The sequence below is a fragment of the Populus trichocarpa genome, chromosome 6 (assembly GCF_000002775.5).
Source record: "Populus trichocarpa isolate Nisqually-1 chromosome 6, P.trichocarpa_v4.1, whole genome shotgun sequence".
NCBI lineage: Eukaryota > Viridiplantae > Streptophyta > Magnoliopsida > Malpighiales > Salicaceae > Populus > Populus trichocarpa.
In genome coordinates, this window is record NC_037290.2 from 1,348,714 (window position 1) to 1,375,046 (window position 26,333).

Genomic DNA, 26,333 nt, shown 5'->3' on the forward strand with positions numbered 1-26,333 from the left:
AATGATAATCTCCAGATTATAAGATAATAATCCAAATTTCATTATCTCGTATGGATCATGAGGCATGGCTGAGCTTACACCATTTTTTCCAGGAAACAAGCATGCTCACGTTTACACCACAGAAGCAATCAAATGATCAAGGATTGAAGAAAGCAATTGAAAGTGAAAGAAACGGAGGTGCACGCACCAGCACCATCACCATCACCATGGAAAATGGAACCTTTTGCATTTATTTGCAATAATTGTAAGTACTTTCGTAACCCTACAATAATATTTATACATCTCACCAACCTTGTTGACCTTATTGTTTAATCACATAAGATGGTCTCTCTGCGTAGAATATTATAAATTATTTGAGTTTATCTATAAGGTTTTATGGAATGAAAAATATATTATTAATTAACAAAATTTGCGTTGGGATAATACCACCATAGCCAGTCTTTAATTAGACGTCCTGCAAAACAGATAGTTGCTTACTGACTGTATCCACGGGGAAGCAAATTGGAACCCCAACTTGAATGTTTTTCGTGATTGGTTTGAAGATTCAAGAGAGTGAAAAGAGTTTCTCTTTGAAGACTTTGTTTGAAAAATGATTAAGATATCTACTTGGGGTTTTTATCTCATTATATTTTGGATGGATAGCTATATAGTGTGGCCCTTTTTAATGGAGTTACAGAAGTGAGATTTTGGGTTTTTATTTTATTATTTTAAAAATATATTTGTTTCCGTGGTTGCTTCTGTGTTTGAAGCAAATTATATAAACAAAACGTTTAATAAAATAATAAATATTATTTACTATGCATAGAACCCACTATAATTAACGTTTCAAACGCCAGTTCACGGAAAGCAACATTCTGCTTCTTCCTTTCTTAGCGTCTGTGCAGAGTGAATTAATTCACTCCGCACTATTCACTCCAAGAAAATTGCCAGGTAAAAGCATGTAGAGCCAGGTCATTACTTGGGAGTTACTGTAGACACAATTTTGTGCGAAAATTTGTGTTTCTACAGTTACATTTACAATGCACTTCTTCCACTAAATTAAGTGAACCAGAACTTCAGTTAACATCTACACCTGCATATTAATGATTAGTGCCAATCTCAAACGCAAGCTTTAGATTCTTCCTACATCGTTAACGTTAGAAACTGCATAAGTTGATGATATTAATTCTTGGGTTCCCGCAAGCAGGAAATTACTGGTTGATGTAATTTTGTTCTCCTTGCAGCATAAAGCTACTTTAATTGAGGAACTTGAAGAGAGGATGCAGAAGCTTCATGAAGAACAGGCATCACTTATCTTAGAAAGAAGAACTGCTGATAATGAGGATGAAATGATGGAAGTAGAAGCAGCAGTGAAAGCAGCGATGTCAGTTTTCAATGCAAGAGGTAATTCTGCAGCAACAATTGATGCTGCCAAAAGTGCTGCAGCAGCTGCATTAGTTGCCTTGAAAGATCAAGCAAATCTGCCAGTGAAGTTAGATGAATTTGGCAGAGATATCAACTTACAGAAACGGATGGATATGGAGAAAAGGGCTAAGGCTCGTCAACGCAAGAAAACTCGTTTTGATTCGAAGAGATTGTCATACATGGAGGTGGATAGTTCTGACCAGAAAATTGAGGGAGAATTGAGCACGGATGAGAGTGAGAGTGACAGTGAAAAAAATGCTGCTTACCAGTCAACCCGTGATTTGTTGCTCCGGACTGCTGAGGAGATTCAGTGATGCTTCTGAAGCATATTCCCAACTTTCAGTGGTGGTGAAAGATTTGAAACACGGAAGAAAGAACATGGAAGTGAACAGTGATCCGTGAATTAATTCACTTGTAACTGTTTACGTTAACAGTATCTCCATTGTGCATTGGAGCGCCGCTGAATTGCTAAAACAAAATTATTTTTTTAATTGCGTTTTAAAAAAAACACAATTACATTATATTATTTCCATTCGCTAAATTGTTTTACTTGAAAAATTAGTGTTTAATATTATTTAATAACATTATATAAATTAAAAAGAGATAGCATGATGATGTATTATTTGTAGAATTTGATCGCAATTTCAATTTTATTTCTGATGATATTTTACTTGATTTTGTTGCACGCTAAAAAAACTGTGGAAATTGTAGTCCTTATCGGATGAATTTCATACGTGATGAAATTATAGATAAGTTAATGAAACAATAAAAAATATTTAATATAAAGTATTATTTATTTAATGATGAAATAGTGGTACTTAAATCTACAATATTTAAATTAAAAATCATCAATATTAATATATATCTTTTTTAGTTATTTTATAACCTCAATTTGAAAAGTATGTTTAACCAAACACTTTAAACAATTTTTTATTTAACCTCAATTTCAACCGCAGTTTTAATTAAATATATATAAATACCAAATCAATCTCAACCAAAAGTACTTTTGAAAAAATAACTTTTTTTGAATTACAATCACAAAAGTTACCACCATACCAAACACATAAAGTTTGGTCAGGAACACAGAACCGCTATGATGCAACCAGTGTTTTTAAAACCAAAAATTTATTTTAATGTTTTTTATTTGAAAACATAAGTTGCATCATATGCATTTTAAATAGTAATTTTTAGTACATTTTGTTTTTGATACCTAGATTAAAAGATTTTATTTTTTTGTTTAAAAAATTAGTTTTTTTTTTGTGTATTTTCATATAATTTCAATATATTAATATTAAAAAAAATATAAAAAATATTATCCCAAACAAAAAAATATATATTATAAGAAAACTATCATTGACAAAGTACGGTCGAATGATGTTGTTTCTGGGCATTTCATCCGGCAAAAAATGACGAGAGAATAGATGGTGATCGAGGGGTTTTTTGAAACAGATAATAGCACTTTGGAAGAAAACATCCAAAGGGACTATACAAGGATAAGATAGCATAGAAAACAAAGACTAGGTAGTAAAGCCTCCCATATTTGCTGACCAAACATGTAACAAATGAAGTCGTGCATCATCTAGATGAAAGAGGTCAAAGCAACAGCTAGCTAGCATCACAAAACAGATGATATAAATACAACAACAGTACTAAGGTCCGTCATGACCACTGGATTTGAATCCAATGGTTGATGTTGGACGTTGACTCAAATCATCGGTCTTCTGAACTTTCCCTTTACATGACTGTGCATGGCGCCGAGGGATAGTACTCTTCACAAACATATGCACTTCTACACACATAGTAACCCCTACTTCGGCAACTACAACAACCGTCTTCCCATATATCACACACCGCCCTTCTACAAGGTACAGGACAATATGGAGGTACTGTTGGCATACAAAAGTGATGACAACATGGGCCTCGGCGGCATTTTTCACAACATGTGCATGGTTGTGGTGGTGGTGGAGGTGGAGGTGGAGGTGGAGGTGGAGGTGGAGGTGGAGGTGGAGGTGGAGGTGGTGGTGGTGGTGGTGGTGGTGGTGGAGGTGGAGGTGGAGGTGGAGGTGGAGGTGGTGGAGGTGGTGGTGGAGGTGGAGGTGGAGTTATAACAATGCACTTGACAGTTGGACCTCCTTTGCAGTATATTTTTTTCTTGATCTTTTCAGGACAGCAACCCACCACAGTGATTTTCACTGTGTTTTTCTTCTTGTCATATATCTGGTTCTGGATTTCTCTTGTTCGTTAATTAACATCATCAAATCCACAAAACTTAGTCACTTCCTCTGGTAATAAAAACAACTCAAACCTAGCACTGTTTTTAAAGAGAAAAAAGAAAGACTCACGAGGGATAGCACACAGTACTCTCTTGATTTTCTTGTGGCATTTTTCGCAGCCAAGGTCAACCACCTTAATCACCATCTCTGTGACTTTCTGTAACAGTAGTAGCTAGTTAGTGCATGCATTTCATATAGAAAAAAACGTCATGATAAATTTATAGACAGAAAGATTGGAAGAACTCAAAAATATGTTCTGGCATGGAAGAATTAATCCGCTGTAGAGATTATCAAGAACTTGTACGTAACATATTGAGAGGATCGATGCCTTAAAAGATAAATTAATAATCTTGTACGTAACATATTGAGAGGACCTCCACGTAAAAAGAAGAAAAGCCAAATTAAGAGGATCGATGCCTTAAAAGATAAATTAACACACACAAATATATAATCATACCGTTTCCACCATGGTTTTGTGTATGCTTTGATCCGATGAGACGATGCAAATATTGAGAGTATATATATAGAGATGGGGGGAGGGGGTTAATTTAATTAAGATAAACACATCTGAGACATGTGAGTCTTTAATTTAATTGTCCTTGCATTTTTAGACTAATAAGATGAGGAAATGTGGACTTGGGGGAGTGGAAACTTGATGCAACCATCGTAAATATCGTCGCTGCTGACCCAACAATCTTTCATCAGCAAGAGATGGTTTTGATGTGCACATCTCACCTTCTATTTTGTTAATCAATTCAAAGGTTAAGCTAAAGGATCGATAGCCAGGGTTAAAGAAATTGATACTAACATTTATTTAAAAAAAAAATTATTTTTCTTAATGTATTAGGTTACTATAAAGGATTGTTTCTTAAAATTATTCAAAATAAAAAATCATTCTATGAATAAAATGGTTCGAAATATATATACCATAAAAAAAAAATCAATATAAAATAGGGGTATTATATAACTTGACCCAACCCATTAAAATCAGATTATATAAATATTGTAGACGATAACTAGTTAAAAAATCTAAAAAATAGATATTACGAGTCAGGAAACTCAACCTAGTATGTATATATTCTATAACAATAAACTTAAATATTTTTTGTTATATATATTGTTATTTATTTTTTTTTTATTTTTTTTGTAGTTGATTCTTTCATTTTAGTTAATTTAGTTAATTGATTCATTTGATGTATTAAGTCAAAATTATTTGTTAAAATTTATAACAAAATTTTAAGCTAATTTATTGAGCATAAATCTTAGTTATAATTAAATTCAATCCATAAAAATTAGTAATATAAAGTATATATATAATATTTATAAAATATTTAACCTAGCAAGTTATATCCAACTCGATCGTGTATAAATAAAAATTAAATAGGTGAAATTTACAAAACATTAAAAATGGTGTTGGAAATATCAAACATACTTCACGGAATGATAGTTATGAACACCGCTAATATAAATGTTGTATTGTATCTATCCTAAGGTACATTAGTTTGGTGAAATTTATAGCTACCTATTAATTAGTAGCTAATTGAAACTCTATCTCCTTTCTATTTTAATATAATGATGTCATAAATATTTTTTTTAAAAAAATATTATTTTAATATATTTTTAAATAAAAATTATTTTAAAAAATAATTCTAGCCACGGTACCAAACTAGCTTTAAATCGAACATTCTTTTCTCCCGTCGGTTCATTCAGTCTTATTTCCCTTGGTCCCTCAGACAGTCCCCAGCCGGTCACCAATAATCAAGCGAGTGGCAGGAAAGGCACGAGGAATTTAAAAAAAAAAAAAAGATAAAAAAGAGAGTTCTTCTGGGTGTACGAACGTATTCGATTGCGAAGAGGCAAGAGCAATGGGTCCATTATTGGAGAGGGGCCAGGAGACCCGAAGAACGTGATCGATCATATTTTTGTTAGCTAAATCCAAAAAAAAAAAAAAAATGAATGAGGTTTTTAGAATTATAGTAACGGTTCTGATTTAAATTATTTTTTATTTAAAATTATATTAAAATAATATTTTTTTATTTTTTAAAAATTATTTTCATATCAGCACATCAAACCGATTTGAAAATATTAAAAAAATTAATTTCAAACAAAAAATAAAAAAAATTATGATTTTTTATATATAATTATAATTTTTTTTCATATTTCATGCTGTGCTTTTTTAAGATATATATTCTTAAAAAATATATATTAAACTAAAAAATTATTTTTTTATTGTTTTTATTAACACATCAAAATATTAAAATAAATTAAAAATATTAAATTACCATCTTTCCAACTTAATCACAATATCTATGAAAAAAAAAGGTCCTCCTGAGCATTTATATCTATTTGGAAAGGAGAAAGAGACTGAAGTCGTTAGGCGACGATATTGACAAATGGTGCTACAAAAGACTTTTAAATTGCATGAGTGCAAAACTACAAAAGACTGAAGTGGTGGCTATCTGCCACTTGCTATGTGTGGGCACAAGGGACAGAAGTTAAGAAAAAATTTTAATATATTTTTTAGTGATTAACTGCTAGTACACTTTTAAATATTCTTGAGTAATGATTGTTATTGCAATTTATTGTGTTTTTAAGAGTATTTTTAGTTTAAAAATATATTATAATAAATTTGTTTTGATTTTTATTTTATTTTTTGACATCAACGTATTAAATTCATCAAAATATATTAAAAAATCAATTTAATACATTTTCAATAATAAATTTTGTTAGTGTTTGTTTTTGTTGTCAAATTATGTTTTTGAAAAAAATTTAATTTTTTTTGCTTTAAATTAATTTTTTGTGTGTTTTTAGATCGTTTTGATATGCTGATATTAAAAATAAATTTTAAAAAATAATAATAAAAACTATTATTTTGATACATTTCTAAGTCAAAAGCATTTTAAAAAGCAAACACTACCATAAAATCAATCACTACTTTAATATAAGCATTTAGGGGGTGTTCGAAGTGTGGTAACAGTAACTTTTCAAAATGTTTTTTACTTAAAAATATATTAAAATAATATTTTTTAAAATTATTTTTTATATTAGCATTTTAACACAATAAAAAAAATAAAAAATTATTTTTAAATAAAAATTTAATTTTTTATAAAACACGTTTTGCAACACAATTCTAAAGTGGGCCTTCTTGTCAAAATGCATGCACGAATTTGATCGATACCAAACCAAAACGCAAACAGGCAGAACCAATTATCATAATATGAGTCAAAGTTCTATTGGATTCCATTATCAGGAACGCTTACACGTCATAAAAAAGACAAGTGATTTTGATGACGTGGCTATGAAAAGATGATGTGACATCACAAGTCAATTTCTTTTACTGATGGAATCCTTATGCTATTCATTTTATTTTATTTCCATCCTTTTGCTATAACATCATTGCTCCAAATAATATTTTGAAAACAAATATTTTTTATTTTTTTATTATAAATTAAATATTTTTAATATTATTTTGATAGGCTAATATTAAAAATAATTTTTTTTAAAATATATTATTTTAATATTTTTCTATATAAAAAATATTTTAAAAGTATTTGGTATTGCGATAAAGATTTTTTTAAAGTGTTTTTTGTTTAAAAATATATGAAATAAAATTTTTATTATTTTTTAAAATATATTTTTGATATTAATCTGGTAAAATAATTAAAAAAATTAATTTAAAACAAAAAAATTAAAACAAAAAACCGGTGTGTTAATACTTTGTGAGAAGCCGATTATTGAAATAGTGGTCAGTCATTATTATACATGCCACCTTTTCGGAACATGTCTGGAAAAAAAATCAATCAATAATCGCATGTCAAGTGTCAAGTATATTAATTGGTGGCCCGCAGCTTATAGCCGGTCCAATCAACTTCATCTTTAATCTATCACGATAAACATACCACCATATTCACAAATAATAATTACTAGCCGTTTAACATCTATTAGGTAGAATAGTAATAAGAAATTAGAATTATAGGGTTGCTTTAATGTGATTTTAAATTGGGCCATGTGATTGTTTGATTGTTAATATGATAATTATTAAAAGTTTATATGGTCGTTAATTTTAGGGTCCGTAGGATTAGTTGAGGTACATGCAAGCTGGTCCGGATATCCACATTAATAAATAATAATAATAATAATTACTAGCCGTTTAACTTGCTAGGTTATAAAAATAATAATAATAATAATAATAATTACTAGCCATTTAACTTGCTGGGTTATAATTCTTTTTAAAAATATCAGATGTATAGATTGTTTCAAGGTGTTTTTTGCATAAAAAATTCAAAATATAAATTAAAAAGCTATCTACTTAAATAAATTAATAATCATTTATGTAAATAAAAATAAAGTCATTAACAATAACCAAGAAAAAAACTGAAAACAATTGAGAAATAAAAGTAAATCAATATATTCAATTATATAAAATGAAACTTTAACTTGATTATGTTTACCGAACTTATTTATTCACACCCTAAAAAACTCATGACTTAAAAAATAAATACAAGTAAAATTAACTGAATAAACTCAAGCCATAAAAAATATTACACACATCAGCAATATTATTAGCCAGTCCAATCAACTACATAATTTATCACGATAAGTGTCGCGGGGGCGACGTCGTTTGGCGACGGTGGAGGCTCTTTGTCATGCCCTTGTGTGAGGTGTTGTGTGTTGGGAAGAGTTTTTGAATTTAATCATAAAATTATGATTACTGTTTAGAAGTCGCCACCTAGTATTATGGTCACTAGGAACCTATAGTCTGCGAGAGTCCGAGTAAGGGACTGGTTGTGCAAGGGGAAGACGCATCACCCCTAGTGCACCCTATCTAATGTAAGCTGCATTGTTGTTTAATTGTTTTTTTCTAAGTTGAGTTTCTATTCGTTGATCTTTTCTAAGGCTCAAAGCAGATCTCTCTTTATGAGAGAGTCTCTACCTTATCAGGTTAAATTCTAACCACTCTAAAGTCTGAATTTTAGCATCGCATTTTTACACTTTGTATCTTTAATACTTGAGGGTGTACTTTATCGTGTAATTTTACACCTCACAAATATTAAAGTCTACATCTGGATCCTAAAAAAAAAATTGGAAAAAGATTTTTGACATGTTAGCCAAATTCTAATTGATAATCATAAACTGGTTACAATATTCATTTTTGGATTTTTTTTAAAACATGAAAAAGATGCAATTTTTGTTTTTTTTAATGAAAAATATGCTTGAGAAAATTTTAGAATTTGGCCGTATGCAATAAAATATTTTTTCTTTTTGAAAATGTTTTGAATTTTTTTTTTGAAATATTTCGGAGAAAACCATGTATTTTAATACCGGATTTGTATTTTAGAGTGTAAATATACAACCTGATATTATGCAAAATTGGTAGAAAAATATTTGAAAACAATTTTTGAAAAGTTTTTATTTTTTGGGAGCCGGATTGGACCCGGCCCGGCTGTTTGGGCTGGGGCAGAACTGGTCTGGCCCTAGGTTCACTGGAACAGTAGACGTGCATTGTAATTCACGTTCCACTGTTCACTATAATTCACGTTCCACTGTTCACTTATGAACAGTGGAACTTTCATGGAGAAGACGAAGAACCAGGGGAAGGGTAGCGGACCACCTAGCATGGCGGTGATGGCTGGCATGGGGAGGACGACCTGAAGCCAGCGGTGGAGTTGGCTGCCTGAGTTGGCTGGAGTGGCTGCAGCTGGAAGAGGAAGAAAAGGAAATCTGCAGAGAGGAGAGGAAGGAGAAAGTCGCGAATGTTGTTACTGAAAGAAGGTGTTTGGGCGGTGACTTATGGTGGAAATGATGGTTTCCATACTGCTGATGGTGGTTGTGGTTGCTCAAGGTGGAGCTGGAGGAAGAAATGGTGACGATGTTGGTTTCCTGTGGCGGAGGAAGAAAGAAGAAGAAGCAGAAGAAGAAAATCTGCAGTGGGAAGAGGGAGGAAGGCTGGTTTTTTGGCTTTCTTTGGACCCGCTTTTCTCCTCACTCAAGTCATCAACGGAGCCTCTATTTATAGAAGGTGGAAGATGGTAATCTCGTTACACAGCGGTAAAATTTCAGCCCTTGATTCAGATGGGAAGGATTCCAATCGTTCACTCAAAGTAGGCACGATGCACTGTTAAATTGTCAAATCTGTAGCTGCAGGCTGCCTGAGTTGGCATGTTTAAGATGGCGCCAGTACTTATGGGTTGTCCTTCAGACTGGACTATTCAGATAGATCTGTAGAGGAACTGCAGCGGAACATTTTCAAGTAAGTTTTGGTTAAATTTGGTGGAGTGCAGAGGCATTAAATGCACCTGCGAAATAGTTAACCTGAGCAGTTATTTCAGATATTTAAAGAAGAAGATGAACAGTACCAAAGTTCTGATTTTGGTCAAAGTTCATTTTAGTCCTCCCTCTTTAAATTTGATTTAATTGCACCTATAATTGACCCTAAAACTTTAATTTTCTTACGATTTTGCTCCTGATTTTGTCAATTGAACCCGCATAGTTGGCCTCCTGCTGCAGAATGATCATTGGTTGCGAATTTTGTCAATTTAACCATTAATTGACCCCAAAACTTCAATTTTCTTACGATAAGGCCCCTAATTTCAATCAATTAACTTGGTAAAAATTAAACTTGATCTATTAAAATCCTTATATTGTCAATTAAGCCTAACTTAGGCTCCAAAACTTAATTGTTCACCAATTAAGCCCCAAATAAAATTAATTTGAATCATTCAAAGTATAATTAAGTCCTTGCACTTAATTAAATCCTTCAATTGGACTCAAATTAATTCTTAAACATAATTAAAATTTAATTTGGCCCATGATTAAATCAAATTGACCTATTAAAAATTTAATTATGTCATTGGACTTAATTTTTATGCAAATTCTTCCAATAATCATTTAATTTGATCTTGAATTTGTATTTTTTCTTAATTTTTGAGCATAATTGCAGCTTGATCAAATTAATTCTTAATTTTTGAATTTGTACAATTAGGCCTTGAATTTTCTCCAAAAATTGAAGCTTGATTTCCCGGCCTGCTTTCTCCACGTTGCCAGCCTTTATTTTATTTTTTTGATTTTTATTTTGAAAAAAAGTGAATTTTTGGGAACAACCCATAATTGGGTTATGACAATAAACATGCCACCATATTCACAAATAGTAATTATTAGCCGTTTAACTTGCGATTCTTTGTGGGTTATAATTTTTTTAAAAAAATATTGGGTATACAAGCTATTTCAAAATGTTTTTTACATAAAAAAATTTTGAAGTATAAATTGAAAGGCAAGCAAGCATCTAATTAAATAAATCGTTAATCATTTATGTAAAAAAAAAAAATTGTTAATAATAACCTTGAAAAAAAACTGAAAAAATTGAGAGATGAAAGTAGATTAATATATTCAATCACATAAAATAAGATTTTCACCAGATTGTGTGTACTGAACTTATTTATTTAAATTAATAAAAGATAAATTCACACCCTGAAAAACTCATGACTTAAAAGATAAATACAAATAAAATTGACTAAATAAAACCAAACCATAAAAATATTACGCAACCCCATACACATCAACAATATTATTGAAAAATGAATATCTTTTATTTAAAAAAAATAAATTTTATTTGAATAAAAAAAATATAGATAAATTAGAATAATATCTTGAAAAATCAAACAAAAATAGAAAAACTAAAAAAACTTATATTAAAAAAAGGCATGCAAAACTAATAACCTAAATCATGAGACTAGGATAAACCCATATAAAAAACTTGAAGATAATCACAAAACCAATATGAAAAAATATTAATGTAGAAGGATAAGATTGTACAAAGCCGAATCCCTAACAAATTAAATGTCAAAAGATGAAACCAGTAAAAAAACCAATTACATAAAAGGATCTAAAAAATTAAGCGTGAAAAAAAATTAATTAGAGGGATAAAAATCTTCAATTGGAGAGTTAAATTGAATTGATAAAAAGATTTAATAGAAAGAAAAAAAATCAAAAGAAAGATGGTCGAACTGAAAAAAACAACAAAAAAATTATTTAAAGGATAAAATTGAAAGTTAATAAAACTTTAACAAAAGTGTCAAGGAGAAGGAAAAAAAGGACCAGAATGAAAAACAAAACACATAAGAAATTGCAATTAAAGGACTAAATTGGAAAAAAAACGTTATAAAAGGAATAAGAACGAAATAAAAAATTAAGAGAATGATGACTGAAATTAAAAAAAATATATGAGAAATATTAATTGAAGTACTAAATTGAAAAGAAAAAAACTTCTATAAATGAAAGAAAAATGAAATAAGAAATAAAGAGAATGAGGACTGAAATTAAAAAGTAAAAAAACAAAAAGGACAATAATGTACATTACCTGTAGGAAATAGAAAACAATGAAAAAAAACCAAATAACCACTAGCGACAATTCAACCACAATCAGTTGCCACGTGCCGCTCCACACGGAAAATGACACGATAGAATATCTAAGGAGATGACAAACGAATGATTTTGGCCATCGGGTGGCATTCCACAGCCAATAGCTTTTCTCATTTAAAAATTCAAAAATAATGTAAAAATACCAAAAAGACCCAATGACCCTGGCAATTATATTAAATACTCGTGTGAAAGTACAAAAACCCCCTTAATGCAAAACTTATTTTTTGTATTTTTCAAGTTTAAAGACATACTTTAACTATACATGGATATTTGAAAATCTCAGAAAACCCTCATTTAGCAGCACAATAATTTTTTGACACTGGAGGTAAATAAGTATTTTTACTATTAAGAAACTTATGAAAAGTCAAGAAAGCCTCTGGTCAACAGTTGAATTTTTTTTTTTTACTTTTGGGGTAAAATAATATTTTTACTATGATAAAAAAACTAAAAAAGACGTAAACACCCCTGTAGAATCTTTTAATAACAAATAAGCTAGGGAAAAAGACTAAGACATTCCCACCCTTAAGGCTTCATCTTTTTTCCACTCAAAGGAAAAATGATAATTTTATTATAACAATCCACAATAAACTGTTTCTTAGGCTACGGTGAAACTCCCATGGGTTTTAAAGTTTTTGTTAACTAGTTTTTTTAGTCGCACAGTTGAGGGTCGGCTCATTTTTTTTCAACTTTTAAAAAATATAAATACATAAGAGAGTTATAAACTCGATGCACATGTGCTGAAGCACTTTTAAAATATTTAAATGGTCATGTATTGGATGAGCTGTATTTAAAAAAAATATTGAGATAACGACACATTAGATGAACATGGGTCAACCTATAAAACTTGCGATATGGATAATGTGATCATGATAAAACCATGGAACCCATATTAAAACAAATTAGGAAGCTCAATTATAATGAACCAAATATTGAAGGTCAAAAGTGAAAAAAAAAATTTACAAAAAGGACCCGAGAAAGTGACTCGAGTAAACCTACATCGATGGTTTACACAATGCCGCAGGTCTACCAGATTTTTCTTAATGGAAAAAGAAAAAGTTCAGGCGACACTAGAATTTCTAAAGAAGTAAAAAAAATTGAGACTCAGGTCATTGAGTCGATTGAGTTTAATAAGTTCAGTTAATTTAATAAAATAAAAAAAGGCAACCCAAATTTAATAATATGAAAAAACAAGCAATTTCGGGCAACTATTCTAAAGTTAGGTTAATATCTCAAATTCATAACTTGTGAAATCGTAGACCGGAATTCAATTAAGAAACTCAATTCTCAACCGATTTAATGTTTAAGAATAAAATTGAAAAAAAAATATTATTAATCTAAAAAATTTATCAAAGAAAAAAATAGCAATAAAAAGAATGAGCATCAAATCAAAAAGGAAAAAAATGAATGAGGGTGAAATTGAAAAAAAATCAAATTCAAAACTATCTTAAATAAAAAAAAATAACAATCAAAATATTAAAAACCAAATCTGTCAGGCTAAAAATTAAAGAATGATGAAGTTGGAAAAAAGTTCAATTTTCAAAATTAATTACAATAAAAGGGACCAATGCCATAGAAAAAAGACTTGGAGGGCTAATCTAAAAATCTAGAGGGTCAGACATGAATTTCTAGGAGGAGAGAGAGAAAAAAAGGGTTTTCGACGTCAAACCTAGGTCCATTGATCACACATGCCACTTAGTGAGGAATAGGTTGCCGCGATCAATTGAATGACACAATGAAGAAATGGACCTAGGTTAATATTTTAAACTTAGGTTAATATCTCAAATTCATAACTTGTGAAATCGTAGACCGGAATTCAATTAAGAAACTCAATTCTCAACCGATTTAATGTTTAAGAATGAAATTGAAAAAAAAATATTATTAATCTAAAAAATTTATCAAAGAAAAAAATAGCAATAAAAAGAATGAGCATCAAATCAAAAAGAAAAAAATGAATAAGGGTGAAATTGAAAAAAAATCAAATTCAAAACTATCTTAAATAAAAGAAAAATAACAATCAAAAGATTAAAAACCAAATCTGTCAGGCTAAAAATTAAAGAATGATGAAGTTGGAAAAAAGTTCAATTTTCAAAATTAATTACAATAAAAGGGACCAATGCCATAGAAAAAAGACTTGGAGGGCTAATCTAAAAATCTAGAGGGTCAGACATGAATTTCTAGGAGGAGAGAGAAAAAAAAGGGTTTTCGATGTCAAACCTAGGTCCATTGATCACACATGCCACTTAGTGAGGAATAGGTTGCCGCGATCAATTGAATGACACAATGAAGAAATGGACCTAGGTTAATATTTTAAACTTAGGTTAATATCTCAAATTCATAACTTGTGAAATCGTAGACCGGAATTCAATTAAGAAACTCAATTATTAACCGATTTAATGTTTAAGAATGAAATTGAAAAAAAATATTATTAATCTAAAAAATTTATCAAAGAAAAAAATAGCAATAAAAAAAATGAGCATCAAATCAAAAAGAAAAAAATGAATGAGGGTGAAATTGAAAAAAAATCAAATTCAAAACTATCTTAAATAAAAGAAAAATAATAATCAAAAGATTAAAAACCAAATTTGTCAAGCTAAAAATTAAAGAATGATGAAGTTGGAAAAAAGTTCAATTTTCAAAATTAATTACAATAAAAGGGGCCAATGCCATAGAAAAAAAGACTTGGAGGGCTAATCTAAAAATCTAGAGGGTCAGACATGAATTTCTAGGAGGAGAAAGAAAAAAAAAAGGGTTTTTGACGTCAAACCTAGGTCCTTTGATCACACATGCCACTTAGTGAGGAATAGGTTGCCGCGATCAATTGAATGACACAATGAAGAAATGGTTGCAGCCACTAGAGTCAACCACACTTGCTACCAAAAAACCGCGGAGCAAATGACTTTTGCAACGCACGCGTTAACAACTTTTTTAATTTATCAAAATACCACATTGCGCCTAGGACCAACTAGTTACTACGAAAATACCCTTGTGAAATGATAGATAAGTCACTGCAATAAAACTTTAAGAATTTTGATTTTAAGGGTTATAGAGTCATTGCAATGAACTAAAAAAAGTAAAATATCAAAAAATCTCCTAGACTATAGTTAAGTGTTTTTTTTATAAGACAATCAAGTAATTTAACAATGAAAAAAAATTATGAAAAAACTAAGATGCCCCTAAAAATTCTAAAATGACAAGTAATTCCTATTAAAAGACCATTTTACCCTAAAGGCTAGCTCTTGGTGATTTTTTGAAGGGTAAAACATAAATTTATTCTTCCAATCCATAATGAATCACGTTTATTATACAAAATATGTTCCCTATAATAATTAAATTTTATTAATTTTAAAGGTTGAAATTGAAAAAAAAAACTAAATAATCAGCAGGCATCATCTCTCGTGTAATTTCTTCCAATCCAAACATGTAACAAGCCATCAACACTGACTTGAAAATACTAGCTAGGCACAGACAAAGTCGTGCATCATCTAGACGAAAGGGATGATATTATAAACACAACAACAGTACTAAGTCCCATCATGACCACTGGATTTGAATCCAATGGTTGATGTTGGACGTTAACTATGCAAATGTCTATCACTTTGCTGCCGGTTAGATATTATTATTTTTAATAGAAACAATAAATATATAGGTTTTTTTATTATATCTTTTAATGTAAGAAATTCTGATTATAAATAAAAAAGGATCTATGCATACATTCAATTAAATAAATCAAGAGTTATTTATACCAATAAAAAAAAATTATTGACAATAACTAAAGATTAGACTTGAAAAATTAAAAAATAGATATAAATTAATATATTTAATCTAATAACATGAATCATGTACGTGGTTGTGTTTGATAATTTTATTTATTAGATTTAATCTTATTTTTAATTAAACAATAATAGAAAATTTTGTTTTTGCTTCAACTTGACATCTTTAAATCAAGAATTTTATGAATGAACCAATAGGGTATAATTAACAACTATTACTACTGTACAAGTCAATGGAGATTTCCATAATTAACCCCTTTAAAATCTCCATTGCTTCCTTACATTTTCATTGACAGCTCGCTAACCTATCCCATGGTAGCATTCTTCTTCTGTCATCCCCACCAATTAATTAATGTGTAAAGGATCAGGGAACGAGTCAAATAACGTCAACCAATGATAATCTCTAGATTAAGAGCTTACGTTCATGGCTTCATATAAAACTATATATACATCACGAAAAGGAAATTGGTCAATCTCAAACGATTAACATCTACACACAGTTCACGGAAAGCAACATTTACTATGCATAGAACCCACTATAATTAACGTTTCAAACGCCAGTTCACGGAATTGAAAGCAACATTCTGCTTCTTCCTTTCTTAGCGTCTGTGCAGAGTGAATTAATTCACTCCGCACTATTCACTCCAAGAAAATTGACAGGTAAAAGCATGTAGAGCCAGGTCATTACTTGGGAGTTACATTTACAATGCACTTCTTCCACTAAATTAAGTGAACCAGAACTTCAGTTAACATCTACACCTGCATATTAATGATTAGTGCCAATCTCAAACGCAAGCTTTAGATTCTTCCTACATCGTTAACGTTAGAAACTGCATAAGTTGATGATAGTGATTCTTGGGTTCCCGCAAGCAGGAAATTACTGGTTGATGTAATTTTGTTCTCCTTGCAGCATAAAGCTACTTTAATTGAGGAACTTGAAGAGAGGATGCAGAAGCTTCATGAAGAACAGGCATCACTTATCTTAGAAGGAAGAACTGCTGATAATGAGGATGAAATGATGGAGGTAGAAGCAGCAGTGAAAGCAGCGATGTCAGTTTTCAATGCAAGAGGTAATTCTGCAGCAACAATTGATGCTGCCAAAAGTGCTGCAGCAGCTGCATTAGTTGCCTTGAAAGATCAAGCAAATCTGCCAGTGAAGTTAGATGAATTTGGCAGAGATATCAACTTACAGAAACGGATGGATATGGAGAAAAGGGCTAAGGCTCGTCAACGCAGGAAAACTCGTTTTGATTCGAAGAGATTGTCATACATGGAGGTGGATAGTTCTGACCAGAAAATTGAGGGAGAATTGAGCACGGATGAGAGTGAGAGTGACAGTGAAAAAAATGCTGCTTACCAGTCAACCCGTGATTTGTTGCTCCGGACTGCTGAGGAGATTCAGTGATGCTTCTGAAGCATATTCCCAACTTTCAGTGGTGAAGAAAGATTTGAAACACGGAAGAAAGAACATGGAAGTGAACAGTGATCCGTGAATTAATTCACTTGTAACTGTTTACGTTAACAGTATCTCCATTGTGCATTGGAGCGCCGCTGACTTGCTCAAATAAAATTATTTTTTTAATTGAGTTTTACTTGAAAAACTAATGTTTAATATTATTTAATAATATTATATAAATTTAAAAGAGATAGCATGAGGATGTAGCATTTGCAGAATATAATCGCAATTTAAATTTTATTTCTGATGATATTTTACCTGATTTTGTTGCACGCTCAAAAAACTGTGGAAATTGTAGTCCTTATCGGATGAATTTCATACGTGATGAAATTATAGATAAGTTAATGAAATAATAAAAAAATATTTGATATAAAATATAATTTATTTAATGATGTAATAGTGGTACTTAAATCTACAATATTTAAATTAAAAATCATCAATATTAATATATATCTTTTTTAGTTATTTTATAACCTCAATTTGAAAAGTATGTTTAACCAAATACTTTAAATAATTTTTTATGTAACCTCAATTTCAATCACAGTTTTAATTAAATATATATAAATATCAAATCAACTTCAACTAAAAATACTTTTAAAAAAATAATTTTTTTAAATTACAACCATAAAAATTTCCACCATACCAAACTCACAAAGTCTGGTCAGGAACACATATCCGCTATGGTGCAACATGTGTTTTTAAAACCAAAAATTTATTTTAATGTTTTTTATTTAAAAACACAAGTCGCATCATATGCATTTTAAATAGTAATTTTTAGTACATTTTGTTTTTGATACCTAGATTAAAAGATTTTATTTTTATTTAAAAAATTAGTTTTTTTGTGTATTTTCATATAATTTTAATATATTAATATTAAAATATATATATAAAATATTATTCCAAACAAAAAAAAAATATTATAAGAAAATTATCATTGAGAAAGTACGGTCGAATGATGTTGTTTCTGGGCATTATATCCGGCAAAAAATGACTAGAGAATTGACGGAGATCGAGGGGTTTTTTGAAACAGATAATATATATATAGCACTTCGGAAGAAAACATCCAAAGGGACTATACAAAGATAAGATAGCATAAAAAACAAAGACTAGGTAGTAAAGCCTCCCATATTTGTTGACCAAACATGTAACAAATGAAGTCGTGCATCATCTAGATGAAAGAGGTCAAAACAACAGCAGCATCACAAAACAGATGATATAAATACAACAACAGTACTAAGGTCCATCATGACCACTGGATTCGAATCCAATGGTTGATGTTGGATGTTGACTCAAACCATCGGTCTTCTGAACTTGATTTCCCTTTACATGATTGTGCATGGCGCCGAGGGATAATAGTCTTCATAAACATATGCACTTCTGCACACATAGTAACCCCTACTTCGGCAACTACAACAACCATCTCCCCATATATCACACTCTGACCTTCTACAAGGTACAGGACAATATGCAGGAGGTGTTGGCATACAAAAGTGATGACAACATGGGCCTCGGCGGCATTTTTCACAACATGTGCATGGTTTTGGTTTCGGTTCTGGTTCTTTTTCTAGTTTTGGTTTTGGTTCTGGTTTTTCTTCTGGTTTTGCTTCTGGTTTTTTTTTTTCTGGTTTTTTTTCTTGTTTTTCCTTCGGAGGCGGCTTGATCTCAACGCACTTGACAGTTCGACCTCCTTTGCAGTATATTTTTTTCTTGATCTTTTCAGGACAGCAACCCACCACAGTGATTGTCACTGTGTTTTCCTTCTTGTCATATGTCTGGTTCTGGATTTCTCTTGTTCGTTAATTAACATCATCAAATCCACAAAACTTAGTCACTTCCTTTGGTAATAAAAACAACTCAAACCTAGCACTGTTTTTAAAGAGAAAAAAGAAAGACTCACGAGGGATAGCACACAGTACTCTCTTGATTTTCTTGTGGCATTTTTCGCAGCCAAGGTCAACCACCTTAATCACCATCTCTGTGACTTTCTGTAACAGTAGTAGTTAGTGCATGCATTTCATATAGGACCTCACCATGATTAATCCCAATAGAAAACATAAAAAAACGTCATGATAAATTTATAGACAGAAAGATTGGAAGAACTCAAAAATATGTTCTGACATGGAAGAATCCGCTGTAGAGATTATCAAGAACTTGTACGTAACATATATAGGACCTCCACGTAAAAAGAAGAAAAGCCAAATTAAGAGGATCGATGCATTAAAAGATAAATTAACACACACAAATATATATCATACCGTTTCTACCATGGTTTTGTGTATGCTTTGATCCGATGAGACGATGGAAATAATGAGAGTATATATACAGAGGTGTGGGAGGGGGGGTTAATTTAATTAAGATAAACACATCTGAGACATGTGAGGCCTTAATTTAATTGTCCTTGCATTTTTAGACCAATAAGATGAGGAAATGTGGACTTGGGAGTGGAAACTTGATGCAACCATCGTAAATATCGTCGTGCTGACCCAACAATCTTTCATCAGCAAGAGATGGTTTTGATGTGCACATCTCACCTTCTATTTTGTTAATCAATTCAAAGGTTAAGCTAAAGGATCGATAGCCAGGGTTAAAGAAATTGATACTAACATTTATTTTTTTAAAAAAATATTTTTCTTAATGTATTAGGTTACTATAAAGGATTGTTTCTTAAAATTATTCAAAATAAAAAAACATTCTATGAATAAAATGGTTCGAAATATCTACACCATGAAAAAAATCAATATAAAATAAAGGTATTATCTAACTTGACGCAACCCATTAAGATCAGATTATGTAAATATTGTAGATGACAACTAGTTAAAACATCTAAAGAATAGATATTATGAGTAGGAAACTCAACCTAGCATGTATATATCCTATAACAATAAACTTAAATATTTATTGTTATATGTCTTGTTATTTATTTATTTTTAATTTTTTTCAATTGATTCTTCCATTTTAACTAATTGATTCATTTGATGTATTAATTCTAAATTATTTGTTAAAATTTATAACAAAATTTTAAGCTAATTTATTGAGCATAAATCTTAGTTATAATTAAACTCAATCCATAAAAATTAGTAATATAAACTTAACTTGTAAATATATATAATATTCATAAAATATTTAACCTAACCAGATATATCAAACTCGATCAGGTATAAATAAAAATTAAATAGGTGAAATTTACAAAACATTAAAAATTGTGATGGAAATATCAAACATACTTCACCGAATCTATCCTAAGGTACATTAGTTTGGTGATGTTCAATTATGCTCCATGCACGCCCACCCCCAGCACATGGCATGTGTCCTTTATAAAATATGAATGAGGTTTTTAGAATTATGGTAACGATTCTGATTTAAATTATTTTTAATTTAAAATTATATTAAAATAATATTTATTTTTATTTTTTAAAAATTATTTTGATGTCAGTATATTAAAACAATTTGAAAATATTAAAAAAATTAATTTCAAACAAAAAATAAAAAAAAGTTGTGATTTTTTATATATAATTATGATTTTTTTTCATATTTCATGTTGTGCTTTTTTAAAATATATATTCTTAAAAAAATATATATTAAACTAAAAAATTATTTTTTTTATTGTTGATATTAACACATCAAAATATTAAAATAAATTAAAAATATTAAATTACCATCTTTCCAACTTAAACACAATATATATATATATATATATATGAAAAAAAAAAGGTCCTCCTGAGCATTTATATCTATTTGAAAAGGAGAAAGAGACTGAAGTGGTTAGGCTACAAAAGACTAAAAATTGCATGAGTGCAAAACTACAAAAGACTGAAGTGGTGGCTATCTGCCAATTGCTATGTGTGGGCACAAGGGAGAGAAGTTAAGAACAAAATTGGGGGCTCCAGAAATTGTCCGTAAGTGCAAAACCACAAAAGAAATTATCCAATCAATCCAACGTCCTAGTTATTGTAAATTGACAATGTCGTGGAAAAAAAATAGAAAAAAAAAGGTGATTTAACTTTGAAATTTATGCCACCACGGGTCATGGAAGACATTGTTCGGTACCAAAAACTATTTTCATTTAAAGTTATTTTTTTTATATTCTTAAATTGTTTTATGTCCTGGCATCAATAATAATTTTTTTAGAATATATATATTATTTTGATGTATTTCTTAGTAAAAAGAATATTCACTACCAGAAAACCGGATAAAACCAACGGAATTACCGACGGAAACATTCCGTCGGTAATATTTACCGACAGAAATAATTCTGTCTCAAAATCTGTCGGTATATACCGACGGCCTAAATCCGTCGGCGAAACGGTCGGTATATACCGACGGAAATAGTCCGTCGGTATATACCGACCGTTTCGCCGACGAGGCATACCGTTCGTCTGAAAATATGCAACGGCGTGGTGACGTCAGATGATTTTACCGATGGAATGACCGAGGGATTCAAACTGAGATATCCGTACAGTGACGTGGCACTTTCACCAACGGAATCGCCGATGGAATCACCGACGGATTCCTTCCGTCGGTAATTCCATCGGAAAAACCATTATATACCCACCGATCTTCCTCTGTTTCTTCTTCTTCTTCTTTCCCATCCCACCTCTCCCCTCCCAAACTGCAGCTCCCCTCCCAAACTGCAGCCACACCCATCCTAACTCTCCATTATTCTCAACACGAGCACTCAATATCCGTACGTGGTCACAATATCCGTTTCTTGTAGATTTTATCATTTTTTTGTAAGTAAATCTATCCTTTTTAGTTTTAATATTTAATTGTGAATTTTATTGTTTTAGTAAATGTATTTTGTTAACGTTTGTACTTGTTTAATTGTTATTTGTCAAAGAAACTTGTAGTATGAATGTATAATTTTGTAGTTGTTATAGTTTTTTTTTAGATTTTATCAAATAATTATATTTGTTTGTAAATTGTTGAAATTTTGTTTGAATTACACCGAATTAAATGTGTCGTTGTGATGAAATAAATAATTAATAGCTTGTTTAACGAATCTTGTTTAATTGTTATGAATTCTATTTTGAAGTTGTGATTTCTGTAAATTTATATATGTATAAATTTGTATGTATGAACGTTGATAGTTGATAATTGATAATGAATATTTAACATAAGTGTTGTTTTAGTTTGTTGGATAATGTCAGGGAAAACCAATATTTTTGTTATGTTTTATAGAGGTTCAATAGAAGTCATGGATGATCGTTCATGGATGTATCGGGACTCACTCCAAGGATTGCGAAGGATGGATTATTGTAACGGTGTCCAGGGTTTTATTAATTTCGCAACATCTATTCCGAGGAATTTTACTGATGGTGGTATTAGGTGTCCATGCAGGAAGTGTAAAAATTTAAAGTTTCTGCATCAAGATGTTGTAACGATGCATCTTCTAACCCAAGGGTTCATGGAAGATTACCTGTGTTGGTATGCTCACGGAGAACTATTTGTTCCTGATGAGAGCATGGAAGAACAGGTGGTTGGGTCAACTTCTAGTGCTAGCAACATGCATGAAGTTGGAAATGAGAACAGTAATCCTTACAGGAATATGGTTATGGATGCAATGAGAATGAGTGAAGGTAATGTCAGGGAATGTCCAATCGTAGAAGAAGAACCTAATGCAGATGCAGCAAGGTTTTTTGATCTGTTGAGAGATTCTGACGAACCATTATGGGATGGTTGCACGAACCACAGTAAATTATCAGCCGTAGCACAGGTGTTCACCATCAAGTCAGATCACGGGTTAAGTGAGGCCGGTTATGACAAGATTATTGAATGGCGAGAAGCATTTTACCTGAAGGGAATAGGCTGAAAGAGAACTTCTATGCTGCCAAGTCCATGATGAAACCCCTCGGTTTAGGATACCAGAAAATTGATATATGCCCTAACTTCTGCATGTTATACTACCTTGAAAATGCTGAGATGACCGAGTGCAATACATGCGGGCATTCCCGTTACAAACCCAGAACTGGTAGAGGGAAGACTCTCGTGGCATATAAAAAACTTAGATACTTCCCAATCACACCTAGACTGCAGAGGTTATTCATGTCACCAAGAACTGTTGAGCACATGACATGACACCAATCACACCATGCAGTTGATGGAGTGATGGTTCATCCTTTTGACGGTGAAGCCTGGAAACACTTTAACAGTATGCATCCTCACTTTTCAGCTGAATCAAGGAACGTGCGTCTTGGGTTGTGTACAGACGGATTCAACCCATTCGGGTCATTTGCTGCTCCTTATTCTTGTTGGCCGGTCATACTGACGGTTTATAACTTGCCACCGGGGATGTGTATGAGGCCGGAGTTCATGTTTTTATCTATGGTTATACCAGGTCCGAGCAGTCCTGGTCGGAATATAGATGTTTGTCTTTGTCCGTTGATTGATGAGTTGACGCAGTTGTCGTCCTCTGGAGCTTTGACTTATGACATCTCGAGGAAACAAAATTTTGTTATGAGAGCGGCTTTGATGTGAACTATCAATGATTTCCCAGCTTATGGAATGGTTTCTGGTTGGAGCACGCATGGAAAGCTAGCATGTCCATACTGTATGGAGAACAACAAGGCATTCACGCTAACAAACGGGGGTAAAGCTTCTTTTTTTGACTGTCACCTCGTTTCTTGCCACATAACCACAGGTACAGAAAGAACAGAAAGGTACAGAAAGAACAGAAAGGATTTCTTTGTTGGCAGAGTTGAAAATGATGTTGCATCCCCGCGTCTTTCCGGTGAAGAATTGTTTAATGTTGTGTCAGAGTACGGTGACATTGTGTTTGGTGTCCAATCAGGTAAGCAAAAGTTTCCTGGTTTTGGTTTGACCCATAATTGGGTGAAGCAAAGTATATTTTGGGAGCTTTCTTATTGGAAGACCAATCTTCTCCGCCATAACCTTGACGTCATGCACATTGAAAAGAATGTGTTTGAAAACAATTTCAACACAGTCATGGATGTGAAGGGGAAGACAAAGGACAACATCAAGGCTAGATTGGATGGAGCGCTGTTCTGTAACCGAAAAAATATGGAGTTGGTTTGTGATGGGTCACGGGTCGCAAAACCAAGAGCAAGCTTCGTGCTAGAGAAAAACGCACAACTACTAGTCTACAAATGGCTTTAGAGTCTGCGTTTCCCCGATGGACATGCCTCGAACATATCAAGGTTAGTTAATACAGAGGAATGTAGATTATATGGAATGAAGAGTCATGACTACCATGTGTTTATGCAAACACTCATCCCATTAGCTTTTCGTGATTTGTTGCCAAAGGGGATATGGGATGCACTAATGGAGATCATTCATTTCTTCAGAGATATATGCTCCAGCAAGTTGAATGTTGATCACATTGAAAGGCTTGAAAAGAATATCGTCGAGACAGTATGCAAACTTGAGATGATATTCCCTCCATCATTTTTTGACTCAATGGAGCATCTACCCGTGCATTTACCGTTTGAGGTAAAAGTTGAAGGACCGGTCCTGTACAGATGGATGTATCCATTCGAGAGGTTAGATATTACATGAGCTATGTAATTTATAATTCAATATTTTTATTTTTATTTTAATTTTTTTAATATATATATATATATGCAGGTACTTGTTCAATCTTAAAAAAAAGGTTAAAAACAAGGCGCATGTTCAGGCATCAATATGTGAGGCGTATATTGTTGAGGAGATCTCAACATTTATCTCATACTATTTCGAATCTCATTTGAGAACGAGGATAAACCGTGTTCCACAGCATGATGATGGTGGTGAAGTGCATTCAAGTGGGAACTTGTCAATATTCTCCAATCCTGGACGACCCACATCTAAAAATGCCGCGAGGGGAAGATATTTGTCTGAAATAGAGTTCAGACAAGCACACAATTATGTCCCATTTAACTGTGATGAGTTGAGACCTTTTATCAAGTAAGTAGATGTTCGACTTAAACTTTGTCAAGAGTGTACTATTTATGTTTTGTGATACCATACACTCATATAATTTGGAACAACCTTGCAGGCAACATCGACGATACTTACTGTCCAATAACTCACAGCTGACCGAATCCCAGATCTTTCAATTACAAGATGAACAATTTGCCACATGGTTTAGAACACATGTAAGTCCTATCACAAACTCATTATCTCTTGCAATGTAATTAATTGTAGTCAATGTTACATAATATTCGTTTATTGATTATTGTTGTATTTAATTTACAAGCTAGGTTTATCAAATGGGAGGTAGTGCTGCTATTTCACTGTCTTTACTATGTCTGGGCCCTGAAAGAAAAGTCAAGTGCTATAATGGGTATTTTGTCAATGGATATGTCTTTCATACTGAAGAATACGGGAATGGAAGAAAGACATACAACAGCGGTGTTTGTATTAAGGGATCGACTTCTAGTGAGTTTGAAGTTGACTACTACGGTAGATTGGAAGAGGTCATCGAACTGCAATATCATAGCGAGCAAAATAGAGTGTTTTTATTCAAATGCTATTGGTATGACACAACTGACAGAGGAATCAGAGTAGATCCTCACTATGGTCTCGTTGAAATCAACTCAAAAGTTAGACATCGCAACGTAAACGACGTCTTTGTTTTCGCAAAGCAATGCCAACAAGTTTATTACACATACACCCCTTCCTTTAGAAAGGACCGATCAAGAGTTGATTGATTATCCGTTTTAAAAACAAAACCCAAGGGTCGTGTCGAGGTTGTTCAGGATGAGAACGAAGACACAAGTGTTATAGATGAAGTCTTTCAAGCTAGTGAGTTGGTTGAACCATACCGAGTTGCTCCGTCGATTGACTTAGAAGAATACTCGAATTTTCATGTTTTCAACGATAGTCTTGTTGATGTTGACGCAGAGGAGTTGAATGTTGTTCTGAGCTCTACTAGTGGAAAAAAGAATGTTGTTGAAGAAGATGATAACAAAATTGAAGAGTGCGATGAAGCTGATGATAACAATTCAATAGAGGACGAAGATGAAAATTCCGACTAACTAAACATGTTATAAAGCCTTATTTTATAATTATGCAATA

The 26,333-nt window shown here is 31.7% G+C and overlaps 3 protein-coding genes across 9 annotated transcripts in view; 1 reads left to right on the forward strand and 2 right to left on the reverse strand.

Moving 5' to 3' along the window:
• LOC18099774 (leucine-rich repeat extensin-like protein 3) overlaps positions 1-19,582 on the reverse strand; it is a 121,072-nt gene extending 101,490 nt beyond the window's left edge. For 2 of the 3 annotated variants that reach the window (XR_008059435.1, XM_052453708.1), the window contains exons 1-3: positions 4,135-4,278; positions 3,747-3,834; positions 3,288-3,635 (exon numbers count right to left, since the gene is read on the reverse strand). Coding sequence is in view for 2 of the 3 variants with exons in the window: in XM_052453708.1 (XP_052309668.1) it covers positions 3,288-3,635; positions 3,747-3,834; positions 4,135-4,146 (448 nt within the window). In the remaining variant the exon portion in view is untranslated. Of the gene's footprint in view, positions 1-3,287; positions 3,636-3,746; positions 3,835-4,134; positions 4,279-19,439 lie in introns of those variants that run through there. The other variant, XM_052453709.1, reaches the window with a different exon arrangement.
• The window catches only part of LOC127903913 (uncharacterized), a 45,744-nt gene extending 26,116 nt beyond the window's left edge, over positions 1-19,628 (reverse strand). Inside the window, exons 1-3 of the mRNA XM_006380868.3 lie at positions 19,577-19,628; positions 19,219-19,306; positions 19,006-19,107 (exon numbers count right to left, since the gene is read on the reverse strand). Coding sequence (XP_006380930.2) covers positions 19,006-19,107; positions 19,219-19,306; positions 19,577-19,588 — 202 coding nt within the window. The 5' untranslated portion in view covers positions 19,589-19,628. The remainder of the gene's footprint in view (positions 1-19,005; positions 19,108-19,218; positions 19,307-19,576) is intronic.
• LOC7479601 (transcriptional repressor ILP1) lies at positions 30-17,424 on the forward strand. Of its 5 annotated transcripts, none has more exons than XM_024603827.2 (2): positions 30-244; positions 1,224-2,079. In XM_024603827.2, exon 2 carries the CDS (start codon positions 1,260-1,262, stop codon positions 1,716-1,718), a length of 459 nt encoding a protein of 152 aa, XP_024459595.1. In that variant the 5' UTR covers positions 30-244; positions 1,224-1,259; the 3' UTR covers positions 1,719-2,079. The 5 variants fall into 5 exon arrangements, with proteins under 5 accessions (XP_024459595.1, XP_052309683.1, XP_052309684.1 ...); XM_052453723.1 differs by lacking the exon at positions 1,224-2,079 and adding an exon at positions 16,776-17,424 and having other exon boundaries at positions 38-244; XM_052453724.1 differs by lacking the exons at positions 30-244; positions 1,224-2,079 and adding exons at positions 811-930; positions 16,776-17,424.
• Positions 19,629-26,333: the final 6,705 nt, after the last annotated feature.